Genomic DNA, 26002 nt, shown 5'->3' with positions numbered 1-26002 from the left:
TTTTCAGTACAGACAGGGTTTCAGCATGTTGGCTAGGCAAAACTCCTGACCTCAGGTGATCCGCCCGCCTTGGCCTCCCAAAGTGCTGGGATCACAGGCTTAAGCCACCGTGCCCAGCCATGCCCAGCCTTTAATCTACAGCCTTTAATTTTTTTTTTTTTTTTTTTTTTCCTGAGGCAGGGTCTCTCTATGTCGCCCAGGCTAGAGTACAGTGGCGTGATCTTGGCTCACTGCAGCTTCCATCTCCTGGGCTCAAGTGAACCTGTTGCCTCAGCCTCTTGAGGAGCCGGGACTACAAGTGAGCACCACCATGCCTTGCTTTTATTTATTTATTTATTTATGTATTTATTATTTTGAGATGGAGTCTTGCTCTGTCTCCCAGGCTGGAGTGCAGTGCCGCAATCTCGGCTCACTGCAACCTCTGCCTCCTGGGTTAAGCAATTCTCCAGCCTCAGCCTCCCAAGCAGCTGGGATTACAGGCATATGCTACCACGCCTAGTTAATTTTGTATATTAGTAGAGACGGGGTTTCACCATGTTGGCAAGGTTGGTCTTGAACTCTTGACCTCAAGTGATCCACCCGCCTTGGCCTCCCAAAGTGCTGGGATTACAAGCAGAGCCACCATGCCCGGCCCCTTTAATCATTTTTTTTTTTTTTTTTTTGAGACAGAGTCTCGCTCTGTTGCCAGGCTGGAGTGCAGTGGCACAATCTCGGCTCACTGCAATCTCTGCCTGCCGGGTTCAAGTGATTCTCCTGCCTCAGCCTCCCAAGTAGCTGGGACTACAGGTGCTCGCCACCACGCCCGGTTAATTTTTGTATTTTTAGTAGAGACAGGGTTTCACCACGTTGGCCAGGATGGTCTTGATCTCTTGACCTCGTGATCCACCCGCCTCGGCCTCCCAAAGTGCTAGGATTACAGGTGTGAGCCACCATGCCCGGCCCCTTTAATCATTTTTAACATAAAATATTTCAAACATAGAGTATAAAGTACAACGCACCCCAACATACCCACCATCCAGGTTCAAATGTTATCAAGAATTTGCCACACATGTTTCAGCTATTCCTAACTGCTTGGCTCTCTTTCCCTCTGGCTGAATTGTTTTTAAACGAATTGCAGACCCCTTACATACGCTAAGATGCATCTCTAAAAAATATGGACATCTTCTTCCATAACCCTAATGCCTATATCCCATCATCAGTGGTGAGTCCTTTTTTTTTTTTTTTTTTAAGAGATGGGGGTATCTCATTGTGTTGACCAGGCTGGTCTCGAACTCCTGGCCTCAAGCAATCCTCCCATCTTGGCCTCCCAAAGTGGTAGAATTACAGGCGTGAGCCACTGCACCCCAACATTAATGGCGATTCCTGATGGGCCGCTCGTGAACTTTGGTCTGTGTAATGGAGAGGCACAGAAGGGCTTTACAGGGTTGGGCCGTGTGTGCTCCAGGAAGATGGAGGGCAGGGGCTTGTAGGGAATGGTGGGGGCGTGGAGACTAGAGCAGTGGGCTTATAATGAATGAGCTTAGTCCAGGTGGGAGGTGATGGGCCGATGCCTGGAGGTGGCAGGCTGGGTGGAGAGGAGGACGGGGACTGGCGGGAAGGACTTGAGGGGGAGCTGACCAGTCTGCCTCAAATGGACCCTTGCCTGGAGGATATAAGAGGCTTTGGTGTGAGGCACGGTAGCTGCCACTGTCTGTGCCCACAGGTCCTGCAGGCAAGAGGGGGGCCCTTGTGCCAATGCTCCCCTTCCTGGGAGAGCAGGCTCATTTGGATCACCTTACCCCGGGGGGCACCTCTCTGAAGAGCCTTGGCAAAACCTGTCCTTTGTCAGGCTTCGTGGGCCAGAAGTACCCCTTCGTGACTCAGGGACATCAGCTGTCAAAGCTGGGGAAACCAAGGCCCAGAGAAGGAGTGCAAGTTTCCTAAGGCCCCCACAGGAGGTCAGAAGCAGAGCAGCTAGAATTAGAACTTAGGTATGTCTCTGACTTTCAGCCTAGGATCACTCATTATCTAGAGCCTCCTCTTCTCTCCAAACCCTGCTCCCAGAAGAGGGGTGTCATTAGCCATTCATGCCCAGGTGTGGATAAGTTTAAAAATCCCAGAGACATCTGTACACTAAGCCTCCTTGCTAATCACGGCCCAACTACAGAATGCTATTTATGGAACAGCTACCACGTGCCACAAATTGTGCTGGGAGCTTTCCATCCCTCGCATCCGAAAAAGCTCCCCCACACGAGGCAGGCACTATTATCCCTGCACTCTCCCATCTCAGAGACAAGTGCACTACGATGCAGAGAAGATGCGGCTTGTGTAGGATCCCAGGCGAGGGTGTGGCGGAGGCGGTGCTGAACCAAGTCTGTCTAACTGGAAAGTCCACACTCGCAAACACGAGCCCCCGTGGCCTCTGAGGGACAGGGGTGGCTCCCCAGGAATGGGCTGGTGGGAGCTCCCTGGCCTCCTCCCTTGCTCTGCCCCCACTCTGCAGCAGCCAGAAGCCTCTCCGAGAACCAGACAGGCTCCAGACTGACCCTGACCTCGCGGCGGCCTTCTCCACCGGGCCGGCGCTTCCCAGGGCGGCTTACGCCTTCTGTGTCTGGGGCCATCCGCAGACCTTGCCTTCTGATGCCCGTGAGAGTTCGGTGCTGCCGCGGGGAGCACCTCAGTCCCCCTGTCTGCTCTCCGCCGCGGTCCGGGCGAATGGCACCATGTGGGGGGTCCCGAGCGGATGCCTGCCCCCCTGGCAGCCTTTACTGAGGGTCTGCTCAGGGCCCTGCCCGGGGCTCTGTCACTCCGGCGCTCAGGCCCGAGGGGGCGGCGCCTCTGGAGACGGGACTGCAGGGAGAGACCCAGGCCCTGGAGACGGGGACCGGACCCTCCCCGGGGACGCTGGAGCTGGACCTCGAGGGATGCTGGCGCAGGTGGGCACAGGTGGCACAGGTGGGCGCGGGGTTCTAGGCGGGAGCTCGCTCGGGCGAAGGCCAAGGCTCGGGAGCCGGTGCGGGGGGCGCGGCCCCGAGAGCCGCGGAAGACGCCGGTGGGGGAGAAGCAGGTGCCGGCCAAGGGCGTCGGGCCGGGGCTGGTTCCGAGCGCGCGGCGTCGGGTCACGTGCTCGCTCCGGGGGCCCCCGTGCCGCTCCCACCGGCCTTTGGGTCGCAGCCCCACGGCGCGCCGGCAGCCGGGGGTCAGGCCGCGGTCAGAGTGCGGGCGCGCGCCGTCGCCGCAGGGACGCTCCCGGCCCACAGTCGGCCACCGGGAACCCGGGTTCGAGTCCCGGCCCAGCCGCGATCCGCTGCGGCACCCGGGCCAGCCCTTCTCTGTCGGGCCTCCGTCTTCCCACCGTCCGCGGTCTCCCCTAGTCGGGGCTCACGCAAGGGCAGGGGCGGCTACCGGTGCCCACTGCGCGTCCGCCCCTCCCCCGCCGCCGGGAGCGCGGACGCGCACGCACCTGGCCGCCGCTGAGAGCGAGGGTAGCGGGCGGAGCCGGGAATCCCCGCCCCTCTCCCCGCCCCCGCTCCCACCGGGCCAATCAGAGGGGGCTACGGGACCCGTGCGGGGCGTCGCGCTGGGGGCGGGGCCTGCGGGGGCTGAAGAGCGAGCCGGGCGGGTGGGCCGGAGGCTGTCGGGCTGGGGCTGGGGCCGAGGCTGAGGCGGCGGCGGCGGCGGCGGCGGCCGGGTGCCCGGGACAGCGACGCAGCGCGCCGGCGGCCGCGACAGGGCCGGCGAGAGCCCCGCAGCCCGCCGCAGCCGCCGCCTCGCCGCGGCCGGGCCGGAGAGCACGGCGGCGGGAGTGCGGCCTTAGAAGGCGGCCGGAGCGGCGGGCACAGCTCGGCGCAGAGCGTCCTGTCAGGCGGCGGCCGAGGGCGCCGCGGACTCTGCCCGCGATGATGCCGGTGGGTGAGGGCGGGCGGGAGGTGGCGGCGGCTTCCTCCGCGGGCCGCTGGCCAAACCTCCTTCCTCCCGCGGCTCCCAGCCCCCGCGGGCCGGTGCGAGGCCGGCGGGCGGGGAAGGAAGTGGCTGGGCGGGCGCGCCCGGCCGCGGCGCCCCCCAGGCGGGCAGGTGGGGGCGGTGCCGGGCTGTCAGCGCGGGGCCGGGGCCGCCTGCGGGCCCTTCCTGCTCGGCCTCCGCGGCCGCGGGGCCGTGGGGGCTGCCGGGGAGAGAAGCAGATGCGTTTGGGGCCGGTCATCTCCTCGGTCCTCTCCGGTGCGCGGCCGGACGCTGGGGCACAGGTCTCGTGGGTGGCGCAGCTGTGACCCGCCTGAAACGAACGTCCTGGGGTCGCCCTGGGAGTCGGCGGGGTGGGCACCCGCGCCCGGAGTTCCCACACTCGGCACCCGCATTCCCGTAGCCTTCGCGGTTGTACTGAGGAAGGTGCCGAGTGCGCGGATTTGGAGAGCCATCTTAGGAATTCCCTTTTCCCGTATCTGCAATATTGGTTCGTTTTGCTTTAACTGGTTTGTTCTCCGTGTTCTGAAGGTTGAACGAGGTTCGTTTGTAGTAGTGGTGCCTTTGTCCTGCCCTTAAGGATGCTTTCGCCTAGAAAGACATTGGCCATTAGATTTGCCATCGTCCTACCGACCCTTCCCTTTACCTATAATCTAAATAGGAGGCGATGCTGAATTCTGATTTTTAAAAATTGGCTTTTTGGGAGGTAAGCATCATGACTTATGAAAAAATGTGGGACTGGTAGTACCCAGTTGGAGAGGTATTGGTTTTCTGAGCGCCTATATAGTAAGTAAAATTCTCAAACACATTTGTAGTAAAGTAACACAGTCATTTTTTTAACCTACAATACTACGTTGAAAATCACATTTCACAGGAAAGTGCAGTTTCTCTGCATTCTCTACTTGAATATTGCCATTCTGCTATGCTGCACCCAAGGACATTTAGATTAGATCCCCCTTCTTCCTCTTTGATTTCCTTTCTCTTGATAATCTCTTCTCCCCGTTTTTAACGGATTCCAGCATGTTTTGTAGCCGGCTTTCAGTGTTTTCCAAGTCTTAAGGTTTGATCTACTTGATCCTTAGGTCTTTCTTTAGCATCAGACTTGTTGGGTTTCTAAACATTTGGTTTTAAATGAATAATTGTCTTGTAATGGAAAGAGAATTGGATGAGCATCAGAAGATCTGGGGTGAAACGCTGGTTCTTCCACTTTTTAGCTATGTAACCTTGAAGAAGTCAAGGTCTTTGAGCCTGGAATTACCTCTAAAGTAGGGATTAAAATATACCAATATCTGAGCGCTGTCCTGAGGATCAAATAGGATGATATATCCAAAAGTGATTGTTGAACAGAATGTCATACAAATATTTATTATTCTTAATATGGCTTTGAATTTTCCATTTCTAAGTTTAATCTCTATAAGATAAGGCATTTGGAAACTTCCCTCCCTAATTCTCACTAGCTAGATTTTGATGAAAGGCATTATGGTGTTTCAGAATTTTGAAAGTAGTTTTAGTTAAATCCTGTAATAGTTGATTGATGCATTCATACTGTGGTGGCATTGAAGGATATCTAGAAAAATTTTGGCTGTCTTCATCATTGTATAATGTTTAATTATAAATATCCTGCTAAGAAACTTGGCTTTCATTTTCCATATGATTCATTCAGACATTTTACCTCTATTCCACGTGATTAGAGTTTTGAGTTCCTACCTTAACAGGTTTCCTTTTTAAGAAGTTTGTTTAGCTGGGAATTGGGACATTTCTTCAAATTTATCAAAACAATAAAATACTGTTTTTTTAAAAAACAGATCTATTATCTGTTTAAAACACCGCTTTTGTTTAAAAATGCCTTTTAGAAACAGATGGTATTTCTCTTAGACTCTCATTTATGGCTTTTACTTTTGTATTTCCTTTTTGATCCCTAAAAATACTACTTGTAAGACTGAGTCCTTCCTCTATTAACACAGTTGGAGTTGGTTGTAAATTTAGTAGGAGTTTTCAGAAATGCCATTCTTACTTGGTAATATTTTAAACTATGTATCCAAAAATGTGAATAAGATTTTTCTCGATTTATTGTATATTTGGTATTCATCATGATGATGATGAATCAAAAGAACGTTGGATCATATTTTGCAGTTTGTGTAGAGCAGCACTGTCCAATAAAAATGTAAAGCAAGCCACAAATGCAATTTTAAATTTTGTGGTAACTACATGAAACAAGTTGAAAAAGTATTAATTTTAACAGTATCCTTTTATTAACTTAGCATATCCAAAATATTAACATGTAATCAATATGAAAATATCACTAATGAGATATTTTACGTTTTTTCTGGTACTGTTTGAAATCTGGTGTGAATCCGGTGACAGTTTGCGTTTTACAGCACACGTCAGTTCAGAGTAGCACATTTCCAGTGCTCAATAGCTATATGTGGTTAGTGGCTATCATATTGGACAACATAGGCTTAGAGTATATTTTATTTTATTTGAAAATTGGCAATTAGTATATAATGTCTGTGGTAACTTTTTTCTTTTTTTCTTTTTTTGTGACAGAGTCTCACTCTGTTGCCCAGGCTGGAGTGCAATGGCATGATCTTGCCTCACTGCAACCTCCATCTCCCAGGTCCAAGAGATTCTCCTGCCCCAGCCTCCTGAGTAGCTGGGACCAGGTGTGATCCACCACACCTGGCTAATTTTTGTGTTTTTGTAGGGACTGGTTTTCACCATGTTGGCCAGGCTGGTCTTGAACTCCTGACCTCAAGTGATCCGCCAACTTTGGCCTCCCAGAGTGCTGGGATTACAGGTGTGAGCCACTGTGCCCGGCCTGTGGTAACGTTTTCTTTTTTTTTTTTTTTTTTGAGAGAGAGAGTCTTGCTCTGTTGCCTAGGATGGAGTGCAGTGGCCCGATCTTGGCTCACTACAACCTGCACCTCCCGAGTTCAAGCGATTCTCCTTCCTCAGCCTGCTGAGTAGCTGGGATTACAGGCACCCTTCATCCTGCCTGGCTAATTTTTGTGTTTTTGTAGAAACAGGGTTTCACTATGTTGGGCAGGCTGGCCTTGAACTCATGACCTCAGGTGATCTGCTCTCCTTGGCCTCCCAAAGTGCTGGGATTACAGGCATGAGCCACTGCGCCCGGCCATGTGGTAACTTTTAATTAATCACATGGTGTAGTACAGTGCCCAGTCTCTCAGCTGTTGGGAATAAATGAGAGTGTCTGGCCAAATTCTCATCTGACACAATCAAATCTCTGTAGAAGTCTTCTATTTGCTGTCATACAAAGTGCTGTGACTTTCCACCTTTTTTTTTTTATTTTTTGAGACAGAGTTTCACCCCTGTTGCCAAGGCTAGAGTGCAATGGTACGATCTCAGCTTACTGCAACCTCCACCTCCTAGGCTCAAGTGATTCTCGTGCCACAGCCTCCCGAGTAGCTGGGACCACAGACACACGCCACGGCAAACAGCTAATTTTTGTATTTTTAGTAGAGACGGGGTTTTACCGTGTTGCTCAAGCTGGTCTCGAATTTCTGAGCTTGAGTGATCTGCCCGCCTCAGCCTCCCAAAGTGCTGGGATTACAGGTGTGAGCCACCCCTCTGCCCCTGCACCTGGCCTTTCCAATTTTTTTTTTTTGAGACAGAGTCTCGCTCTGTCGCCACGCTGGAGTGCAGTGGCATGACCTCGGCTCACTGCAACCTCCGCCTCCTGGGTTCAAGCGATTCTTCTGCCTCAGCCTACCAAGTAGCTCAGACTACAGGCGTGTGCTACCACGCCCAGCTAATTTTTGTATGTTTAGTAGAGGTGGGGTTTCACCATGTTGGCCAGGATTGTCTTGATCTCTTGAACTTGTGATCTGCCCGCCTCCGCCTCCCAAAGTGCTGGGATAACAGGAGTGAGCCGCTGCACTCGGCTGGCCTTTCCACGTTTAAACTAAATTATATTTAGGAATTTTACCTTATGAAAATAGTATTTTTTTTTTTGTTGTTATTGGTAGTCACTCACCTTTTTATCAATGGATGACATTTTAAAAATGTTTTCCCAGGAAAAAATGGTACCATTTAAATAATACTTTTCAGTTAGTCCCTAAGATCTGGCCCTGAAAGCGTTTACAAGTTTGATAGAAGTAAGAATTTTAGTAAAAATGGAAAGCCCAATTTAGATTATAGAAAGGATGAAAACTGCCTTGATTCAGCATGATTTATTTATTTTTTTTTTTTGAGACAGAGTCTCGCTCTGTCGCCCAGGCTGGAGGGCAGTGGCAGGATCTCAGCTCACTGCAGCCTCTGCCTCCCGGGTTCAAGTGATTCTCATGCCCCAGCCTCCAGAGTAGCTGGGACTACGTATGCCCACCACCATGCCTGGCTAATTTTTTCTAATTTTTGGTAGAGACAGGGTTTCGCCATGTTGGCCAGGCTGGTCTCGAACTCTTGGCCTCCAGTGATCTGCCCACCTCAACTTCCCAAAGTGCTGGGATTACAGGCGTGAGCCACCGCACCTGGCTCAGCATCATTTCTTTTTGAAAGAGTGGACGTTTTGTAGCTAGTAAAACTTTTCATGCATAGATGAGATATATCTGGGGAATGTTGCTAAAGATACCTTTTTTTGTTTGTTTTCAGACAAGATCTCGCTCTGTTGCCCAGGCTGGAGTGCAGTGGCGTGATCTTGGCTCACTGCAACCTCTGCCTCCCGGGTTCAAGCAATTCTCCCACCACAGCCTCCCAAGGAGCTGGGATTACAGGGGCATGCCACCACGCCTGGCTAATTTTAGCATGTTTAGTAGAGGTGGGATTTTCCCATGTTTGGCCAGGCTGGTCTTGAACTCCTGACCTCAGGTGATCCACCTGCCTCAGCCTCCCAAGGTGGTGGGATTACAGGTGTGAGCCACCGAGCCCAGCCAGGATACTTTTTCTTTTCCAAAAGAGTATCGATGAGTCAAGAAGTGTTCTGTAGCTCTGAAGTGTTTTCTCTTCATAAAGAAGGTACTCTGGGCTTGGTGTGGTGGCTCATGCCTGTAATCCCAGCACTTTGGGAAGCTGAGACGGGCAGATCACCTAAGGTCAGGAGTTCAAGACCAGCCTGGTCAACATGGTAAAACCCCATCTCTACTAAAAATACAAAAATTAGCCAGGTGTGATGGAGGATGCCTGTAGTCCCAGCTACTCAGGAGACTGAGGCAGAAGAAACGCTTGAACCTGGGAGGTGGAGATTGCAGTGAGCCGAGATAGTGCCACTGCACTCTAGCCTGGGTGACAGTGCAAGACTCCATCTCAAAAAAAAAAAAAAGGCACTCTGGTGGTGGTGTTTGGTGATGTTAGCAATGGGGCACCTAAATTCTATTAGACGCTGTGAAGTGTGGCTATGATTCTACTTATTTCTGTCCTAGGAGCCTTTTCAGCATGTTTACTGCAGGGTATGGATGACATTAATTTGTTTTTAATATTTAGCTTTCATTAAATATTTACTTATTCTAGGTATTCATATTCTTCCCAACTATGTAGAAACATTTTGAGATACTAGAATAGGTTTTTCTCTTTTTTAAATAAACAAATAACACGTAATTGACAACAAAACCCTGAACTGGAAATAGGGTTCTTGTTCCTACTTGTTAGTGAAGACCTTTGGACTTAATCTCTTCGGGCCTCAGTTTCTCATCTGTAAAATGAGTTGGATGTGGTAATTTTCAGGCATTTATGGTTGGTCCAGTAGCTGATTTATAGCAGATACTTGCATGAAGTTCTCTAATATTCATATTTGCTTCATCAAAGGTTGAGGCAACTTGACACTTGTTTTGGCAGGCTTCTAGTAAACTCTTTCATTTCCGAAGCATCTTTTATGACAGAGCAGATAGTAAGAGCTCAGTAAATGTTTGCTATTATTTTTTAATTAAGAATTAAGTGACTTGATAAGCTTGATTTTACAGCCTAATTCAGTAAACAAACACCAAAGACAGGACAATATTTAAAAAAAATTTTTTTTCTTTTTTTTTCTTTTTGAGATGGAGTCTTGATCAGTCGCCCAGGCTGGAGTGCAGTGGTGTGATCTCGGCTCACTGCCGTCTCTGCCTACAGGGCTCAAGCGATTCTCCCACTTCAGCGTCCTCAGTAGCTGGGATTATAGGTGCCCGCTACCATACCTGGCTAATTTTTTTGTATTTTTAGTAGAGATGGAGTTTCACCGTGTTGGCCAGGCTGGTCACAAACTCCTGACTTCAAGTGATCTGCCCGCCTCGGCCACTCAGAGTGCTGGGATTACAGGCTTCAGCCACCGCGCCCAGCCTAAAAAAATTTTTTTTTTGAGACGGAGTTTCGCTCTTGTTGTCCAGGCTGGACTGCAATGGTGCCATCTTGGCCCACTGCAACCTCCGCTTCCTGGGTTAAAGTGATTCTCCTGCCTCAGCCTCCCGAGTAGCTGGGATTACAGGCATGTACCGCCATGCCTGGCTAATTTTATATTTTTAGTAGAGAGGGGGTTTCTCCATGTTGGTCAGGCGGGTCTTGAACTCCCGACCTCAGGTGATATGCCCACCTCAGCTTCCCAAAGTGTTGGGATTACAGGCATGAGCCACTGCTCCTGGCAAAAACATTTTTTAATTGATATGTTTATATATGTTTCTGAGGTATATGTGATATTTTGTTACGTGCACAGAATGTGTGATGATCAAGTCAGGGTATTTGGGATATCCATTGCTTCTAGGACTTACCATTTCTATGTGTTGGGAACATTTCAGTGGCTCTCCTAGCTGTTTCAAAATATACAACAATGTTCTTTTCTTTTTTTTTTTTTTTTTGAGAGGAAGGCTCCTTCTGTTGCCCAGGCTGGGGTGCAGGGGTGCCATCTCGGCTTACTGCAACCTCCACCTCCCAGGTTTAAGCAATTCTCCTGCCTCATCCTCCCAAGCAGCTGGATTTACAGGCATGTGCTTCCACACCCAGCTAATATTTTTGTATTTTTAGGAGAGACAGGGTTTCACCATGTTGGCCAAGCTGGTCTCAAACTCCTGACCTCAAATGATCTGCCCACCTCGGCCTCCCAAAGTGCTGGAATTACGGGCGTGAGCCACCGCGCCCTGCCAAAAAGAGGTAGTTTTTTCCACCTGGAGTTTAGGGACAACTCAGTTTTAAATGTAAATGTGTTAAATGTATTTTCTTCATTCCTTTCTCAGCATCCTACTCTGAACGGTTTTAGGATTAACAGTTTCTTAGGATTTTTAGCAAAATAGGAACTTAAAATATCACTGGGTTATTGTATTGAAGTTATATAACTGGTTGTCAACATGCATTTGTATGTGTTTGCACAGATGGAGAATACTTTCTCAGCAAAAGTGTGGTGGGATTTTGGTGCCTTGAAATGCTGTTGTCATAGTTATTTCACAAACTGTGGTTCTAGGGCTAAACAGGAATGGTGGTAATCAGATTCTATTGTGACACTTTCTTGGCTTGATTGCTTTGCTTTATTTCACTGCAAAGATAGCTATATGACTGTTGTTCAGACTAATTGGTAAGCAAAAGCTGCTGTTACTGGATTTTGTAAAATAAAAATCTTTGGTGATATCGTATAGAACAATGTAAAACTGGAAAAATTAGGTAGTTTTTATTAAAATTAATGACATTTGAAATATTAGTGTACAGTTCAGTTCAAGATCTCGTTAGTGGCATTATTGATGTGTTTAGAGAAAATGTTAACTGAGGTTTTAGCAGAATCATGATTTATACCACATGTTGTGATTGTAATTGTCATAGCTCAAGAAAATGCAAAGGCCCAGCATGCCGGAGAAACAAAAGTAGGCCTGTGTGGCTGGAGCAGAGTGAATAAGGGGGAAAGTGGAGGAGGTGGAGTCAGGTGATGGAGAGAGTAGTGTAGGATTGATCTTGTAGGGCCTTAGAGGCTATTGTAATGACAAAGGAGATGGAAAGATTTTTTTTTTTTTTTTTTTTGAGGCAGAGTTTTGCTCTTGTTGCCCAGGTTGGAGTGCAGTGGTATGATCTCAGGTCACCACAACCTCCACCTCCCAGGTTCAAGGGGTTCTTCTGACTCAGCCTCTCGAGTAGCTGGGATTACAGGCATGCGCCACCACGCCCGGCTAATTTTGTATTTTTAGTGGAGATGGGGTTTCTCCATGTTGGTCAGGCTGGTCTCAAATTCCCAACCTCAGGTGATCTGCCCACCTTGACCTCCCAAAGTGCTGGGATTACGGGCGTGAGCCACTGTGCCTGGCGAGAGATTTATCAGAAATGAAACACAGTGGGCTGGGTGCTGTGGCTCACGCCTGTAATCCCGGCACTTTGGGAGGCTGAGGTGGGCAGATCACAAGGTTAGGGGATAAAGACCATCCTGGCTAACACGGTGAAATCCCGGCTCTACTAAAAATACAAAAAATTAGCTGGGTGTGGTGGCACATGCCTGTAATCACAGCTACTTGGGAGGCTGAGGCAGGAGAATCGCTTGAACCTGGGAGGCAGAGGTTGCGGTGAACAGAGGTTGCAGTGAGCCGAGATTGCACCACTGCACTCCAGCCTGGGTGACAAAGCGAGACTCCGTCTCAAAGAAAAGAAGAAAAAGAAATGAAACACAGTGGTCTGTGTTTATTGCATCATAAGTAGTTCTGAGTAATAGGCATTGCCTAGGTGACTTTACTGTAGCAGGTAAGAGTGCAGACCCTCACTTTATTCCGCTTAAACATGGATGCTGGCATTGCCATTTATGGGCTCTCTGACTTTAAAGTTACTTGACCCCTGACTTACCTCTGAGTTGAGCATAATAGTAACCTTACATTGTTGGTAGGAGGATCAGATGCATTAGTACAGTGAAAGTTGCCTGGCATGTAGTAAATGCTTAGTAAATATGTTATTTGTAAATTGTTATTTCCTCTGGAAAGCTTTCACTATCACTGCCTTGGCCAACTCCACCATCAGAGGTGCTCACCCTGCCATGTCTTTTTCTGGGGAGGGGGATATGGTATAATTCATGTGCTATAAAATTCACCTTTTAATGTGTACAGTTCATTGGTTTTCAGTATATGCACGAGACACTATTGCCACTGTCTAATTTCAGATTATTTTTCTTGGAGTGTTTTTGCAGTAGTTGTCTTAGTTGTAATCTTAAACATTTGTTTGTGTGACTGGTTGATTTCTTTTTCTTGTCCTAGACTGTGAGCTTCATGAGAGCAGGAGCTCTCTCTCTTTGTTTCCCATTATACCACTGCCATTTAGCCCAGTGATTGACACATAGTTGGTGCTAAATAAATATTTGTTGAATGAAGAAAAATATGATGTGGAAGGTCATGTTGGACCCCATTGTGAAGAGCTGTGTGTGTGTGTGTGCGCGTGTGTGTGTGTGCCGTGACAGAGTTAGACTTGATCCCGTAGAGATGATCAGAAACCACCAAATGTTTTTATTGTTGTTATTTACTTTATTTATTTATTTATTTTGAGATGGAGTCTCACTCTGTCGCCCAGGCTGGAGTGCAGTGGTGCGATCTCGGCTCACTGCAACCTTTGCCTCCTAGGTTAAAGCGATTCTTCTGCCTCAGCCTCCTGAGTAGCTGGGACTACAGGTGTGCGCCACCATGCCCAGCTAATTTTTGTATTTTTTTGGAGATGGGGTTTCACCATGTTGGCCAGGCTGGTCTTGAACTCCTGACCTCAGGTGATCTGTCTGCCTTGGCCTCCCAAAGTGCTGTGATTACAGGTGTGAGCCACCATGCCCAGCCAGAAACCACCAAATGTTTTTAAAAAGTGGAGTGGAGTGATTGAGTCAGGTTTGTATGATAGAAAGATAATTCTAGAGCCAGAATTATTAGAGGAGAGATAGTTGGTGCAGTAAGGGAGATTAAAAATAAACAGAAAGAGTAGTTAAGAAACAAATTGTTGTAGGCCTGACTTGAGGACCTGAAGAAGAGAAAGATCCAGTTGAAAAGCAGTAAATAGATCGGATGGAGAGTGTGTGTATGTGTGCGTGTGAGTGTGTGCGTGTGAGGGAGTGAGTGCTTGCGTGCATGCACATGTAAGTGTGTGTGAGAGAGAGAGAGGAAGGAAGGAGGGAGGGAGGGAGATAGCTGGAATTGAGGATAACAGATTTATTGCTTCAGCAGCCAGGCTTGCCTTTCCTTTAAGATAGAGGATACTGCTTGAGAAAGGAATAAGTTTAAAGGGTTGTGAGAATAATGAGTTTTATTTTGGCTGTGTGGAGCTTGAGATAGATCCCTGCCATGTCCAGAAAGATGTTATCCTTAAATCTTAAGGTAAAATAGATATGTTAAATAAAAATTTTTTGCCTATGTTCAGTGGCTTTAGTGTTGTGGGTTCTGGATTGCTGCCTGCGCATCTGCAGTACCCACACACGTTCTCCCTGTGTTGCCGGTTTGCCTGATGAGCGTCACCCTGAGCCCACTGGACCAAGGTTCTCAGGGCAGGGACTGGACTTGCTTCGTCCACCTTTGTGCTCCAGGCACCTGGCAGAGTTTATATGTACACTTTTTGTAGAGGTGTAATTTCTGTCTGTGTTGATTTCTTGTGTCCTGCCTTTTACTCAGTTGCATATTCGTATTTCTATCTAATGACATTCTTGAAAATAGTATCAGTAAATAATAGTCAACATCACAAATTACCAAAGTATAAACAGAGATTTTTGTGGTAGAGCTAGTATTTGTGATGGGAAACACAGATGTGAAAGTGTAGAGCATAGTGGTTATCAGCAAGTCCAGACCCGAGACTGTATATTCTGGCTTTGCCTCTTGCTAACTCTGTGACTTTGGACAATTTTTTTTTTTTTTTCCTGAGACAGACTCTTGCTCTGTTGCCCAGGCTGGAGTGCAATGGCGCTATCTTGGCTCACTGAAACCTCAGCCTCCCGGGTTTGAGTGATTGTCCTGCCTCAGCCTCCCGAGTAGCTGAGATTACAGGTGTGTGCCACCACACCCAGCTAATTTTTTTTATCTTTAGTAGAGATGGGGTTTCACCATGTTGGCTAGGCTAGTCTCAAACTCCTGACCTCATGATCCGCCTGCCTCTCCCTCCCGAAGTGCTGGGATTACAAGCATGAGCCACAGCGTCCAGCCAACTTTGGACAAATTATTTAACCCCTTTGTGCCTTATTTTCCTATTTGTAAAAATGGGTTTAATAACACTATATTTCATGATACTGTTAGGATTGTCAGGTGCTTAGAGCATTGTCTGTTACTATATGTAATAAGTAGTTAGGGGCTGGGCATGGTGGTTCACGCTTGTAATCTCAGCACTTTGAGAGGCCAAGGCAGGCAGATCACTTGAGGTCAGGAATTTGAGACCAGCCTCGCCAACATAGTGAAACCCCATCTCTACTAAAAATACAAAAATTAGCCAGGCGTGGTGGCGGGCGCCTGTAATCCCAGCTATTTGGGAGGGTGAGGCAGGAGAATTGCTTGAGCCTAGGAGGCAGAAGTTGCAGTGAGCTAAGATCGTGCCTCTGCACTCCAGCCTGGGCAACAAAGTGAGACTGTGTCTTAAAAAAGGCTGGGCACGGTGGCTCACGCCTGTAATCCCAGCACTTTGGGAGGCCAAGGCGGGTGGATCACGAGGTCAGGAGATCGAGACCATCCTGGCTAACACGGTGAAACCCCGTCTCTACTAAAAATACAAAAAATTAGCCAGGCGTGGTGGCGGGCGCCTGTGGTCCCAGCTAAGTCAGTAGGCCAGGCGCCATGGCTTACATGTGCAATCCCAGCACTTCAGGAGGCCAAGGTGGAAGGATTGCTTGAGGCTAGGAGTTTGAGACTAGACAGGACAACATAGTGAGACACTGTCTATATTAAAAAAAATTAAAGGCCAGGCACAGTGGCTCATGCCTGTAATCCCAGCACTTTGGGAGGCCAAGGCGGGCGAATCACGAGGTCAGGAGATCGAGACCATCCTGGCTAACACAATGAAGCACCGTCTCTACTAAAAATACAAAAAATTAGCTGGGCGTGGTGGTGGGCGCCTGTAGTCCCAGCTACTCGGGAGGCTGAGGCAGGAGAATGGCGTGAACCCGGGAGGCGGAGCTTGCAGTGAGCTGAGATGACACCACTGCACTCCAGCCTGGGCGACAGAGACTGTCTCAAAAAAAAAAAAATTAAAAACTAGCAGGACATAGTGGCATGCCTTTGTAGACCCAGCAACTCAGGAGGCTAAGGCACTAGGATCGCTTGAACCCAGAAGTTGAGGCTGCAGTGAGGTATGATCACACCACTGTACTTCAGCCTGGGCAACAGAGCGAGACCTGGTCTCTTTAAAAAAAAAAAAAAGAAAAGTGCTGAGCGCAGAGGCTCATGCCTGTAATCCCAGCACTTTGGGAGGCTGAGGTGGGAGGGTTGCTTGAGCCCAGGAGTTTAACCAGCCTGGCCATCATGGCAAAACTCCATCTCTACCAAAATAATACAAAAATTAGCTGGACATGGTGGCTGACACCTGTGGTCCCAGCTACTCAGGAGGCCAAGGTAGGAGGATCCCTTGAGCCTGGGAGGTGGAGGTTGCAGTGAGCCGTCTTCATGCCATTGTACTCCAGCCTGGCTGACAGATCCTGTCTAAAAAAAAAAAGAGCAAATGTTCACTGAGTACTTTAAGTTTTCTCCAGCAACCATGAGGCTTCTTAGCAAACAAGATTCAGTCAGAAAAGGATCACAATTACCCTATTACTCTGAGGCAGAATGCTTGTGCCCTTCATGCTGAGAGTAGCTAGGTGGTTAATTGCAAAATCTATTAAGTTAATATGGACAGAGAGAGAATAGTTTGCTTTTCTTAGAAATCAAAGTTTAGCCGGTGCGGTGGCTCACGCCTGTAATCCCAGCACTTTGGGAGTCCGAGATGGGTGGATCACCTGAGGTCAGGAGTTCGAGATCAGCCTGACCAACATGGTGAAACCTCACCTCCACTAAGAATGCAAACAAATTAGCCAGGCATGGTGGCGGGTACCTGTAATCCCAGCTACTCAGGAGGCTGAGGGAGGAGAATCACTTGAACCCGGAAGGCAGAGGTTGCGGTGAGTCGAGATTGCTCCATTGCACTCCAGCCTGGGCAACAAGAGTGAAACTCGGTCTCAAAAAAAAAAAAAAAGACATTAAAGTTTACCTTCCCTGTGCAGTGCTTTCTGTTTTCCAGACCTGACTCAGAACCAGAATAAGGTTCACTTCATGCAGTGTCCTATCAGTCAGCTGAAAAGCCCTTCGTGTGGTCTCTGCCTCGATGGCACCTTCCGTCTTGTGTGGAATGCCCCTCCCCTTCCTGTGCTTTATTCCTCTTTGTAGTACTTACTAGTTTTTCAGACAGAGGCTTGCTCTGTCACCGAGGCTGGAGTGCACTGGCGTCATCTTGGCTCACTGCAACCTCTGCCTCGTGGTTTCAAGTGATTCTCGTGCCTCAGCCTCCCAAGCAGCTGGGACCACAGGCATGTGCCACCATGCCCAGCTAGTTTTTTGTATTTTTAGTAGAGATGGGGTTTTGCCATGTTGGTCAGGCTGGTCTTGAACGCCTGGCCTCAAGTGATCTGCACGCCTCGGCCTCCCAAAGTGCTGGGATTACAGGTGTGAGCCACCACGCCCAGCCAGTTCCTCTTTGTAGTACTTATATCAGCCTGCTGTTTATTTGTGGAAGCACCATGAAAGCAGAGTTTTGTTTCTTTTCCCACTGCAGTATCCTTGGCACTTAGGACATTATTGGTCTCTGGTAGGCATTTAACATGTACTTGCTTACTGAAGGAACTCAGCACGCCTTTAGGATTCATCATTTACGTGCTGGGTGGGTCAGCCGTTGCTTTCGGTGAGCTCAGATTGTCAAGAACAATCACGTAACTAAAACATGCCATTCCAAAAGATAAAAGTCAGGATACAAGGTGCAGCAGAGTACGGTGGCAGAGAGGTCTTCTCAACCTCAGGATGTTGGGAAGTTTCACAGAGAAGGCAGCATTTGAGTGGGGTTTGGAAGATTGAGGAAGAGGGAGTGAAGGTGATGGGGAAGGACTTTTAGGTAGAAGGATTTTATTTTATTTTTAATTTTTTTATTTTTTTGAGATGGAGTCTCGCTCTGTCACCCAGGCTAGAGTGCAGTAGTACGATCTTGTCTCACTGTAACCTCTGCCTTCCGCGTTCAAGTGATTCTCATGCCTCAGCCTCCCCAGGAGCTGGGGATTACAGGTATGCACAACAACACCCAGCTAATTTTTGTATTTTAGTAGAAACAGGGTTTCACCATGTTGGCCAGGCTGGTCTCAAACTCCTGACCTCAGGTGATCCACTCGCCTCGGCCTCCCAAAGTGCTGGGATTACAGGCATGAGCCACCGCGCCTGGCCAGGTAGAAGGATTGACATGCAGAATGTTGAGGTCTGAATCAGCATGGTATGTTGAGAGGGAAGTTGCCCAGGATATGAGGCCAAAGGAGGTAAGAGGAAGGGGATGAGACTGGAAAAAGTGGTAGAAGCCAGATGTGAGGGAAGTGTATTACCTACATAAGAATTTGAACCTGGTCCTGAGAAAGATATGAAAATATCGAAGGATTATTTTTATGTTAAAATATGAGTTACCATTTTAGCCTTTTTTTTTTTGAGACGGAGCCTCGCTGTCGCCCAGGCTGGAGTGCAGTGGCGTGATTTCAGCTCACTGCAGGCTCCGCCCCCTGGGGTTCACGCCATTCTCCTGCCTCAGCCTCCTGAGTAGCTGGGGCTACAGGCACCCGCCACCTTGCCCAGCTAATTTTTTGTATTTTTAGTAGAGACGGGGTTTCACCGTGTTAGCCAGGGTGGTCTCGATCTTCTGACCTCGTGATCCGCCTGCCTCGGCCTCCCGAAGTGCTGGGATTACAGGCGTGAGCCACCGCGCCCAGCTTAGCCATTTTTAAGTGTACAGTTGTGTGGCATTAGGTACATGCGCATTGTTTAGCAACCGTTATCACCATCTACATCCAGAACGTTTTCATCTGCATCTTCTCAAACTGAAACTACTGTTGATGGATCTTTTTTTTTTTTTTTTTCTTTTTGGAGACATAATCTCGCTCTGTCACCTAGGCTGGAGTGCAGTGGCACAATCTCGGCTCACTGCAGCTGCTGCCTCCCAGGTTCAAGCGATTCTTGTGCCTCATCCTCCCAAGTAGCTGGGATTACAGGCGCTCATCATCACGCCCAGCTAATATTTGTATTTTTAGTAGAGACGAAGTTTCACCATGTTGGCTAGGCTGGTCTTGAACTCTGACCTCAGGTGATTCTTCCTCCTGCACGCCCCCCTCCCTTGGCCTCACGAAGTGCTGGGATGCTGGGATTATAGGCATGGGCCACCATGCCCAGCTGATGGATCTTAAGCTGAGATGTAAAGTGCTCCAATTTAAGTTAAAATTGATACCTTTAAGTGTCTGGAGTTGAAGAGAGTAGTCCCTTAGAATAGTCAAGGCAGAGAAGGGTCTCTGAGTGATCAAAATAGTTGTCAAGGAACTTGGCATTGAAACTGAATTCAGTTTGTAGACTTCCTCAATCCTTCACATAACCTTTATTCTTACATGTTACACAGTTCTAATTTACCAGGCTTCTAAGTCATTAGAAGCTGCATCTGAGATTACTAGAGGGGTAGTCGTTGGCAGACAGACTGGCTGGAGAGTGTGGTCTCAGGCTGGAAATCATACAGAGGTGTAGCTTCAAGCACAACCTGAGGTTGAGGTCTGAAGGTGGGCAGCCTGGCCTTAGTCATCCCAACAGTTGTCACAGTCACAGATGACAGATGACACATAGGGTAGTAGTTAAAGTTCCTCAGGATGACTGAGTCGTCAGGAAAGCGGTGAATGACATCAGTGATGGAGAAGCAACTGCATACATTTTAGATGACTGTGTGCAATAGAAACATAACTTTTTTTTTTAAGAGATAGGGTCTTGCTTTGCTGCCCAGGCTGGAATGCAGTGACACTTACTGTAACTTTAAACTCCTGGACTCAAACAATCCTCCTGCCTCAGCCTCCTGAGTAGCTTGGGACTACAGGTGCACACCACCATCCCTAGCTAATTTTTTTTTTTTTTTTTTTTTGGTGATGGATTCTTGCTCTGTCACCCAGGCTGGAGTACAGTGGCATGGTCTCGGCTCACTGCAACCTCCACCTCCCAGGTTCAAGCAATTCTCCTGCCTCAGCCTCCCACGTAGCTGGGACTACAGCCATGTGTCACCATGCCTGGCTAATTTTTGTACTTTTAGTAGAGACGAGGTTTCACCATGTTGGCCAGGTTGGTCTTGAACTCCTGTCCTCAAGTGATCCACTCGCCTTGGCCTCCCAAAGTGCTGGGATTATAGGCGTGAGCCACTGCTCCCGGCCACAATTTAAAATTTTCCAGGAGCCACTTTAAAAAGGCGAAAGAGGTCGAGCGTGGTGGCTCACGCCTATAATCCCAGCACTTTGGGAGGCTGAGGCGGATGGATCACTTGAGGTCAGGAGTTAGAGACTAGTCTGGCCAACATGGGGAAACCCTGTCTGTACTAATAATACAAAAATTAGCCGGGTGTGGTGACAGGCACCTGTAATGCCAGCTACTGGGGAGGCTGAGGCACGAGAATCACTTGAACCTGGGAGGCAGAGATTGCAGTGAGCTGAGATCGCACCACTGCACTCCAGCCTGGGTGACAGAGTGAGACTCTGCCTCAAAAAAAAAAAAAAAAAAAAGGTAAAAGAATGAAGTTGAAATTAATTTTAATATATTTTATTTAACTCATTATATAAAAAATATTACTTGAGGCCGGGCATAGTGGCTCATGCCGGTAATCCCAGCATTTTGGGAGGTCAAGGTGGGCAGATCATGAGGTCAGGGGATCGAGACCATCCTGGCTAACATGGTGAAACCCCGTCTCTACTAAAAATACAAAACATCAGCTGGGCGTGGTGGCACGCGCCTGTAGTCCCAGCTACTCGGCAGGCCGAGGCAGAAGAATCACTTGAACTCGGGAGGCGGAGGTTGCAGTGAGCCAAGATCGTGCCGTTGCACTCCAGCCTGGGCGACAGAGTGAAACTTCGTCTCAAAAAAAAAAAACTACTTGAGTATGTAGTTAATATTGAAACATAATTAGGGGGTAGTTTACATTCTTTTTTTTAATACTAAGTCTCTCAAATTTTAGAACATATTTTACATATGTGGCACAACTCATTTGGCTTAACCACACCCCAGGTTCTCAATAGCCATGTGTGCCAGTGGCCGTCATATGCACAACACAATTTCAGATTTTGCCTGAGATGGAAGGGTTAAATCCCCAGCCATTCAGAGAATGCTGCCATTCATAAGAATTAATTCCTTAAGGATTATAGATGGCTGGGGTTTTATTATAGTAGTTTTCAGTTATGAATACTTGGTTTGTATGTTTGGAAAACTATTGGGAGGCAGTAAAGAGTACAGATTTTGGAACAGACTATCTGGGTTTGAATCTCAACACCGTCTTTTCCTAGCCCTGTAATCTTGGGTGAGTTACTTAATTTCTCTGTGTCTCAGGTTCCTCATCTATAAAATGGAGGTCATAGTAGTACCTACCTCATTAGGTTTTACGAGTTTTAAATGAGTTGTTACATAGAAAGAACCTATAAGAGGCTGGGCACGGTGGCTCACGCCTGTAATCCTAGCAGTTTGGGAGGCTGAGGTGGGGAGGTCACCTGAGGTCAGGAGTTTGAGGCCAGCCTGGCTAACTTGGTGAAACCCCATCTGTACTAAAGATACAAAAATTAGCTGGGCATGATGGTGTGTGCCTGTAATCCCAGCTACTCGGGAGGCTAAGGCAAGATAATCACTTGAACTCGGGAGGCAGAGGTTGCAGTGAGCTGAGATTGCACCACAGCACTCCAGCCTGGGCGACAGAGTGAGACTTCATTTCAAAAAAATAAATAAATAAAATAAAAATAAAAATACAGGCCAGGCGTGGTGGCTCATGCCTGTAATCCCAGCACTTTGGGAGGCTAAGGTGGGTGGATCATGACGTCAGGAGATGGAGACCATCCTGGCCAACACAGTGAAACCCCGTCTCTACTAAAAATACAAAAATTAGCTGGGCATGGTGGCGTGCATCTGTAGTCCCAGCTACTTGGGAGGCTGACTCAGGAGAATCGCGTGAACCCGGGAGGTGGAGGTTGCAGTGAGCTGAGATCGTGCCACTGCACTCCAGCCTGGTGACAGAGGGAGACTCCGTTTAAAAAAAAAAATTAAAAAAAAATATTTAGCCAGGTGTGGTGGTGCTCACCTGTAGTCCCCAGCTACTTTAGAGGCTGAGGTGGGAGGAATGCCTGAGCCCAGGAGTTTGAGGCTGCATTGAGCTGTGATGGTATCACTGAACTCCAGCCTAGGTGGCATAGTGAGACCCTTGTGTATGGTAACTATACACAATATAAATATAAAATACACTATAGATGTGTGTTTTTATCCTCAAAATATTTATTATCTTTAAAATGTTAGGCTGGATATGGGTGGCTCACTCTTGTAATCCCATCATTTTGGGAGGCCAAGGCAGGAGGGTTGCTTGAGGCCAGGAGTCTGAGACCAGCCTGGGTAACAACATGGAAAGAGCTTGTCTGTATTAAAAAAATTTTTTTTTAAAAACATTAAATTATTTTGATTCACTATAGTTCAAAGACATTCTTGCTTTAGAGATTGCTTAATTTCACATAGGCATTTCACAAGTTTTCACAGGTGAAGAAAAAAATGTTGAAGTGTCATTTTGTGAGGATGCTTTCTAATTGATGTCTTTAGGTAACTTTAGGTAATATTTTGTGAGGATGCTTTCTAATTGATATCTTTAGGTAACTAGTTTCCTTGTTCGCTGCAACATTAACAACCACAGCAGTAGTGTGATTAATTAAAGGATTTAGATTTATAATTAAAATTAGAAAAATTTTGAGAGGATTTTTATCAGCATTTAATTAATACTGTTAAAATTAAGCCACTCTCTGAAACACTTTAGAATCCTACTATGTCTGGGGACACTTCATAGTTTTATCTTTTTTTGCAGTCAGTGTATTTAACACACTGGATTATTTTGAGAGTTTCCACTTCTTTGTTAATAGAGTAGAAAAGAGTAGCAAAAGTAAAATAAAAATATAAAAAGATTACTATTTAGTACCTGGAAGACAGGTAAGAGGAGGACCTTTATCACCTCATAGAATGAAGATGCATGGCTGGAAATAACCAGATCTTCTGTGAAGTTATTTGAATGTCAAGTTTTTGGCACAGAAGAAAGCAGCTCCTAATGGGGGATTCTTCAGTCCTGCTTTCATCTGCCGTTGATTAGCAGTCTAGCCCTGCTGTTTCGAGTCTATCCTGTCTTCTTGGGACATAATCTGCCCACCCTCTCATTCCATCTGTGGCTTACTCCTTTCTCTCTTAGCCTTCATGGCGTCCTTTGGGAAGTCTTTCCTGTTGGAGCAGGCAGCCCTTCTGTGGGGTCTCATGGCACTCTGCAGTTCTGTACTGTAGTTTTCTGCTGTCCTTTCTCTGTGTCTGCTCCAAGTTGACTGAGGGCAGAAGTTGGCTCAGAGCCTGGCCCAGGGCCAAGCTGGGCTGAGTAAAATTTTCCTAAATGAATGAATGAGTGATCCTGTAAATGTAACCAATTTATGTTACATAAAAGGTAACACTGCCTTACACTATGGGTTTTGGCTTCTTGCACTTTTTTTTTTTTTTGGAGACAGAGTTTCGCTCTTGTTGCCCAGGCTGGAGTGCAATGGTTTGATCTCGGCTCACTGCAATCTCCGCCTCCGGGGTTCAAGTGACTCTCCTGCCTCTGCCTCCCAAGTAGCTGGGATTACAGGCGCCTGCCACCATGTCCGGCTAATTTTTTTTGTATTTTTAGTAGAGACGGGGTTTCACCATGTTGGCCAGGCTGGTCTCGAACTCCTGACCTTGGGTGATCCACCCGCCTCGGCCTCCTACAGTGCTGGAATTACAGGCATGAGCCACCGCACCCGGCCGTGCTTTTTATACTGCCATGTCTTGCCTTAAAACAAAAACCTTAGAGCCCAATTTTAGTCTCTTTATGTGGTTGGTTATTTGCCTGTGGAATTGAACAAACTCTTAAAAATCACTCTTAGTAGAGAATACCTTATGGTCCAATTGGTTTCTCGTCCTTTTCGAGAGTTGCTAGTAATTAGATACTAAGGCTTCTGTGGGATAACTAGGAGAGGAAAATGCTGTTTTTATAATAACAATAGTAGCTGCTTATACTTTTGGTAATAAAGTCACAGTAGATAAGTTCCATGATTAAATGTAATGGAAAAATGAACCTCAGTGTTTTGTTAGCTTTTTTTGTTAGGTGACAACCAATTGTTATTGAAGTCTCTTAAGCTGAAGCTTTATGGTTAATGATATACTATATCATATCTAAATCTGTATATCTATACTATATCATACTGTAACTGTTTCTAGCAGTTTATGATGTATTGGCTAATATTCAGAGGAGAAGTCTGGTGCTAGGAATTACTAAAACCAAAATTTTATACTACCATGAGATAAGAAATGGGTTTCTCAATGTTTTTTGGAGGCTCTACTACACATTTAGATTTTTGCAAAATCTCATTACCTTCACATTCCACTCTCCACCCCAAAAAGTACCTAGTATAATCTTTTTTTTGGAGTCTCTCTCTGTTGCTTGGGTTGGAGTGCAGTGGCGCGATCTCCGCTCACTGCAAGCTCCACCTGCCAGGTTCACATCATTCTCCTGCCTCAGCCTCCTGAGTAGCTGGGACTACAGGCACGTGCCACCACACTTGCCACCACACCTGGCTAATTTTTTGTATTTTTAATAGAGATGAGGTTTCACCGTGTTAGCCAGGATGGTCTCGATCTCCTGACCTCATGATCCACCTGCCTCAGCCTCCCAAAGTGCTGGGATTACTGGCGTGAGCCACCGCGCCCAGCCTTAATCTACTTTTTTTGGCTTTTTTTTTTTGAGATGGAGTTTCGCTCTGTCACCCAGGCTGGAGTGCAGTGGCGCGATCTCCGCTCACTGCAAGCTCCGCCTCCCAGATTCATGCCATTCTCCTGCCTCAGCCTCCCCTGGTAGCTGGGACTACAGGTGCGTGCCACCATGCCCAGCTAATTTTTTTTGTATTTTTAGTAGAGACAGGGTTTCACCTTGTTAGCCAGGATGGTCTCGATCTCCTGACCTTGTGATCTGCCCGCCTTGGCCTCCCAAAGTGCTGGGATTACAGGCATGAGCCACCGCGCCCGGCTCTTTTTTTTTTTTTTTTTTTTTTGGTAGAGACAGGGTCTAGCTGTGTTGCCCAGGCTGGTCTCAACCTCCTAGCTTCCCCACTGTGCATGGCCTATACCTACCATAATCTAAACTTAACTGCTTTGTACTTTTGTTTTGAAGTTTTCAATGTGTTTCTTGTGATTTGAAGCTTTATTAGTTTGTCATAAAACCATAATTTATGATCTCTCTACTATAAAGCGAGGAGAAATCCGGACTAATAACTGCTAAGATCCTTTGTAATGCTGACTTCTCGTGATAATACCTGAGTAGACCTCTTTATGTGAAAGCCCTGTTAGGGAAGCTCCTGGTGAAGCAGGTGGGTTTCAAGTTTGAATTGTGTATGCATCCTGAGATCCAGAAAGGCCAAGTGGCCTGGGCTGAGCAGGAAGTAGTTATATCCTGGGTGTTAAATCTATAAAGGCTTACTTTGGAGATGTTGCGAGTTTGGTTCCAGACTACTTTAATAAAGCAAATAATCGCAATAAAGTGAGTCACACAAATTTTTTGGTTTCTCAGTGCATATAAGTTATGTTTGGCCGAGTGTAGTGGCTTGCTCCTGTAATCCCAACACTGGGAGGCCGAGGCAGGTGGATCACCTGAGGTCAGGAGTTTGAGACAAGCCTGTCCAACATGGTGAAACCTGTCTCTACTAAAAATACAAAAATTAAAAATAATAATAAAAATAAAAATATAAAAATTAGCCGGGCCTGGTGGCGGGCACCTGTAATTTCAGCTACTCTGGAGGCTGAGGCATGAGAATCACTTGGACCCGGGAGGTGGAGGTTGTAGTGAGCTGAGATTGTGCCACTGTACTCCAGCCTTGGCGATACAGCGAGACTCTGTCTCAAAAAAAACAGAGGAAAAGAAA

The 26002-nt window shown here is 47.3% G+C and overlaps 1 protein-coding gene across 6 annotated transcripts in view; it reads left to right on the top strand.

Annotated features, from left to right (window-relative positions):
• Positions 1-940: 940 nt before the first annotated feature.
• The window catches only part of PPP1R13B (protein phosphatase 1 regulatory subunit 13B), a 133388-nt gene continuing 108326 nt past the window's right edge, over positions 941-26002 (top strand). For 2 of the 6 annotated variants that reach the window (XM_054449440.2, XM_063651277.1), the window contains exon 1: positions 941-2915. In XM_054449440.2, coding sequence (XP_054305415.1) covers positions 2703-2915 — 213 coding nt within the window. In that variant the 5' untranslated portion in view covers positions 941-2702. Of the gene's footprint in view, positions 2916-3576; positions 3888-4268; positions 4646-11369; positions 11429-26002 lie in introns of those variants that run through there. The other 4 variants (XM_054449441.2, XM_063651278.1, XM_054449442.2 and 1 more) reach the window with 3 other exon arrangements.

Source organism: Pongo pygmaeus, chromosome 15 (genome assembly GCF_028885625.2).
Source record: "Pongo pygmaeus isolate AG05252 chromosome 15, NHGRI_mPonPyg2-v2.0_pri, whole genome shotgun sequence".
Classification (NCBI taxonomy): domain Eukaryota; kingdom Metazoa; phylum Chordata; class Mammalia; order Primates; family Hominidae; genus Pongo; species Pongo pygmaeus.
This window is presented reverse-complemented; position numbering and strand designations above follow the sequence as displayed.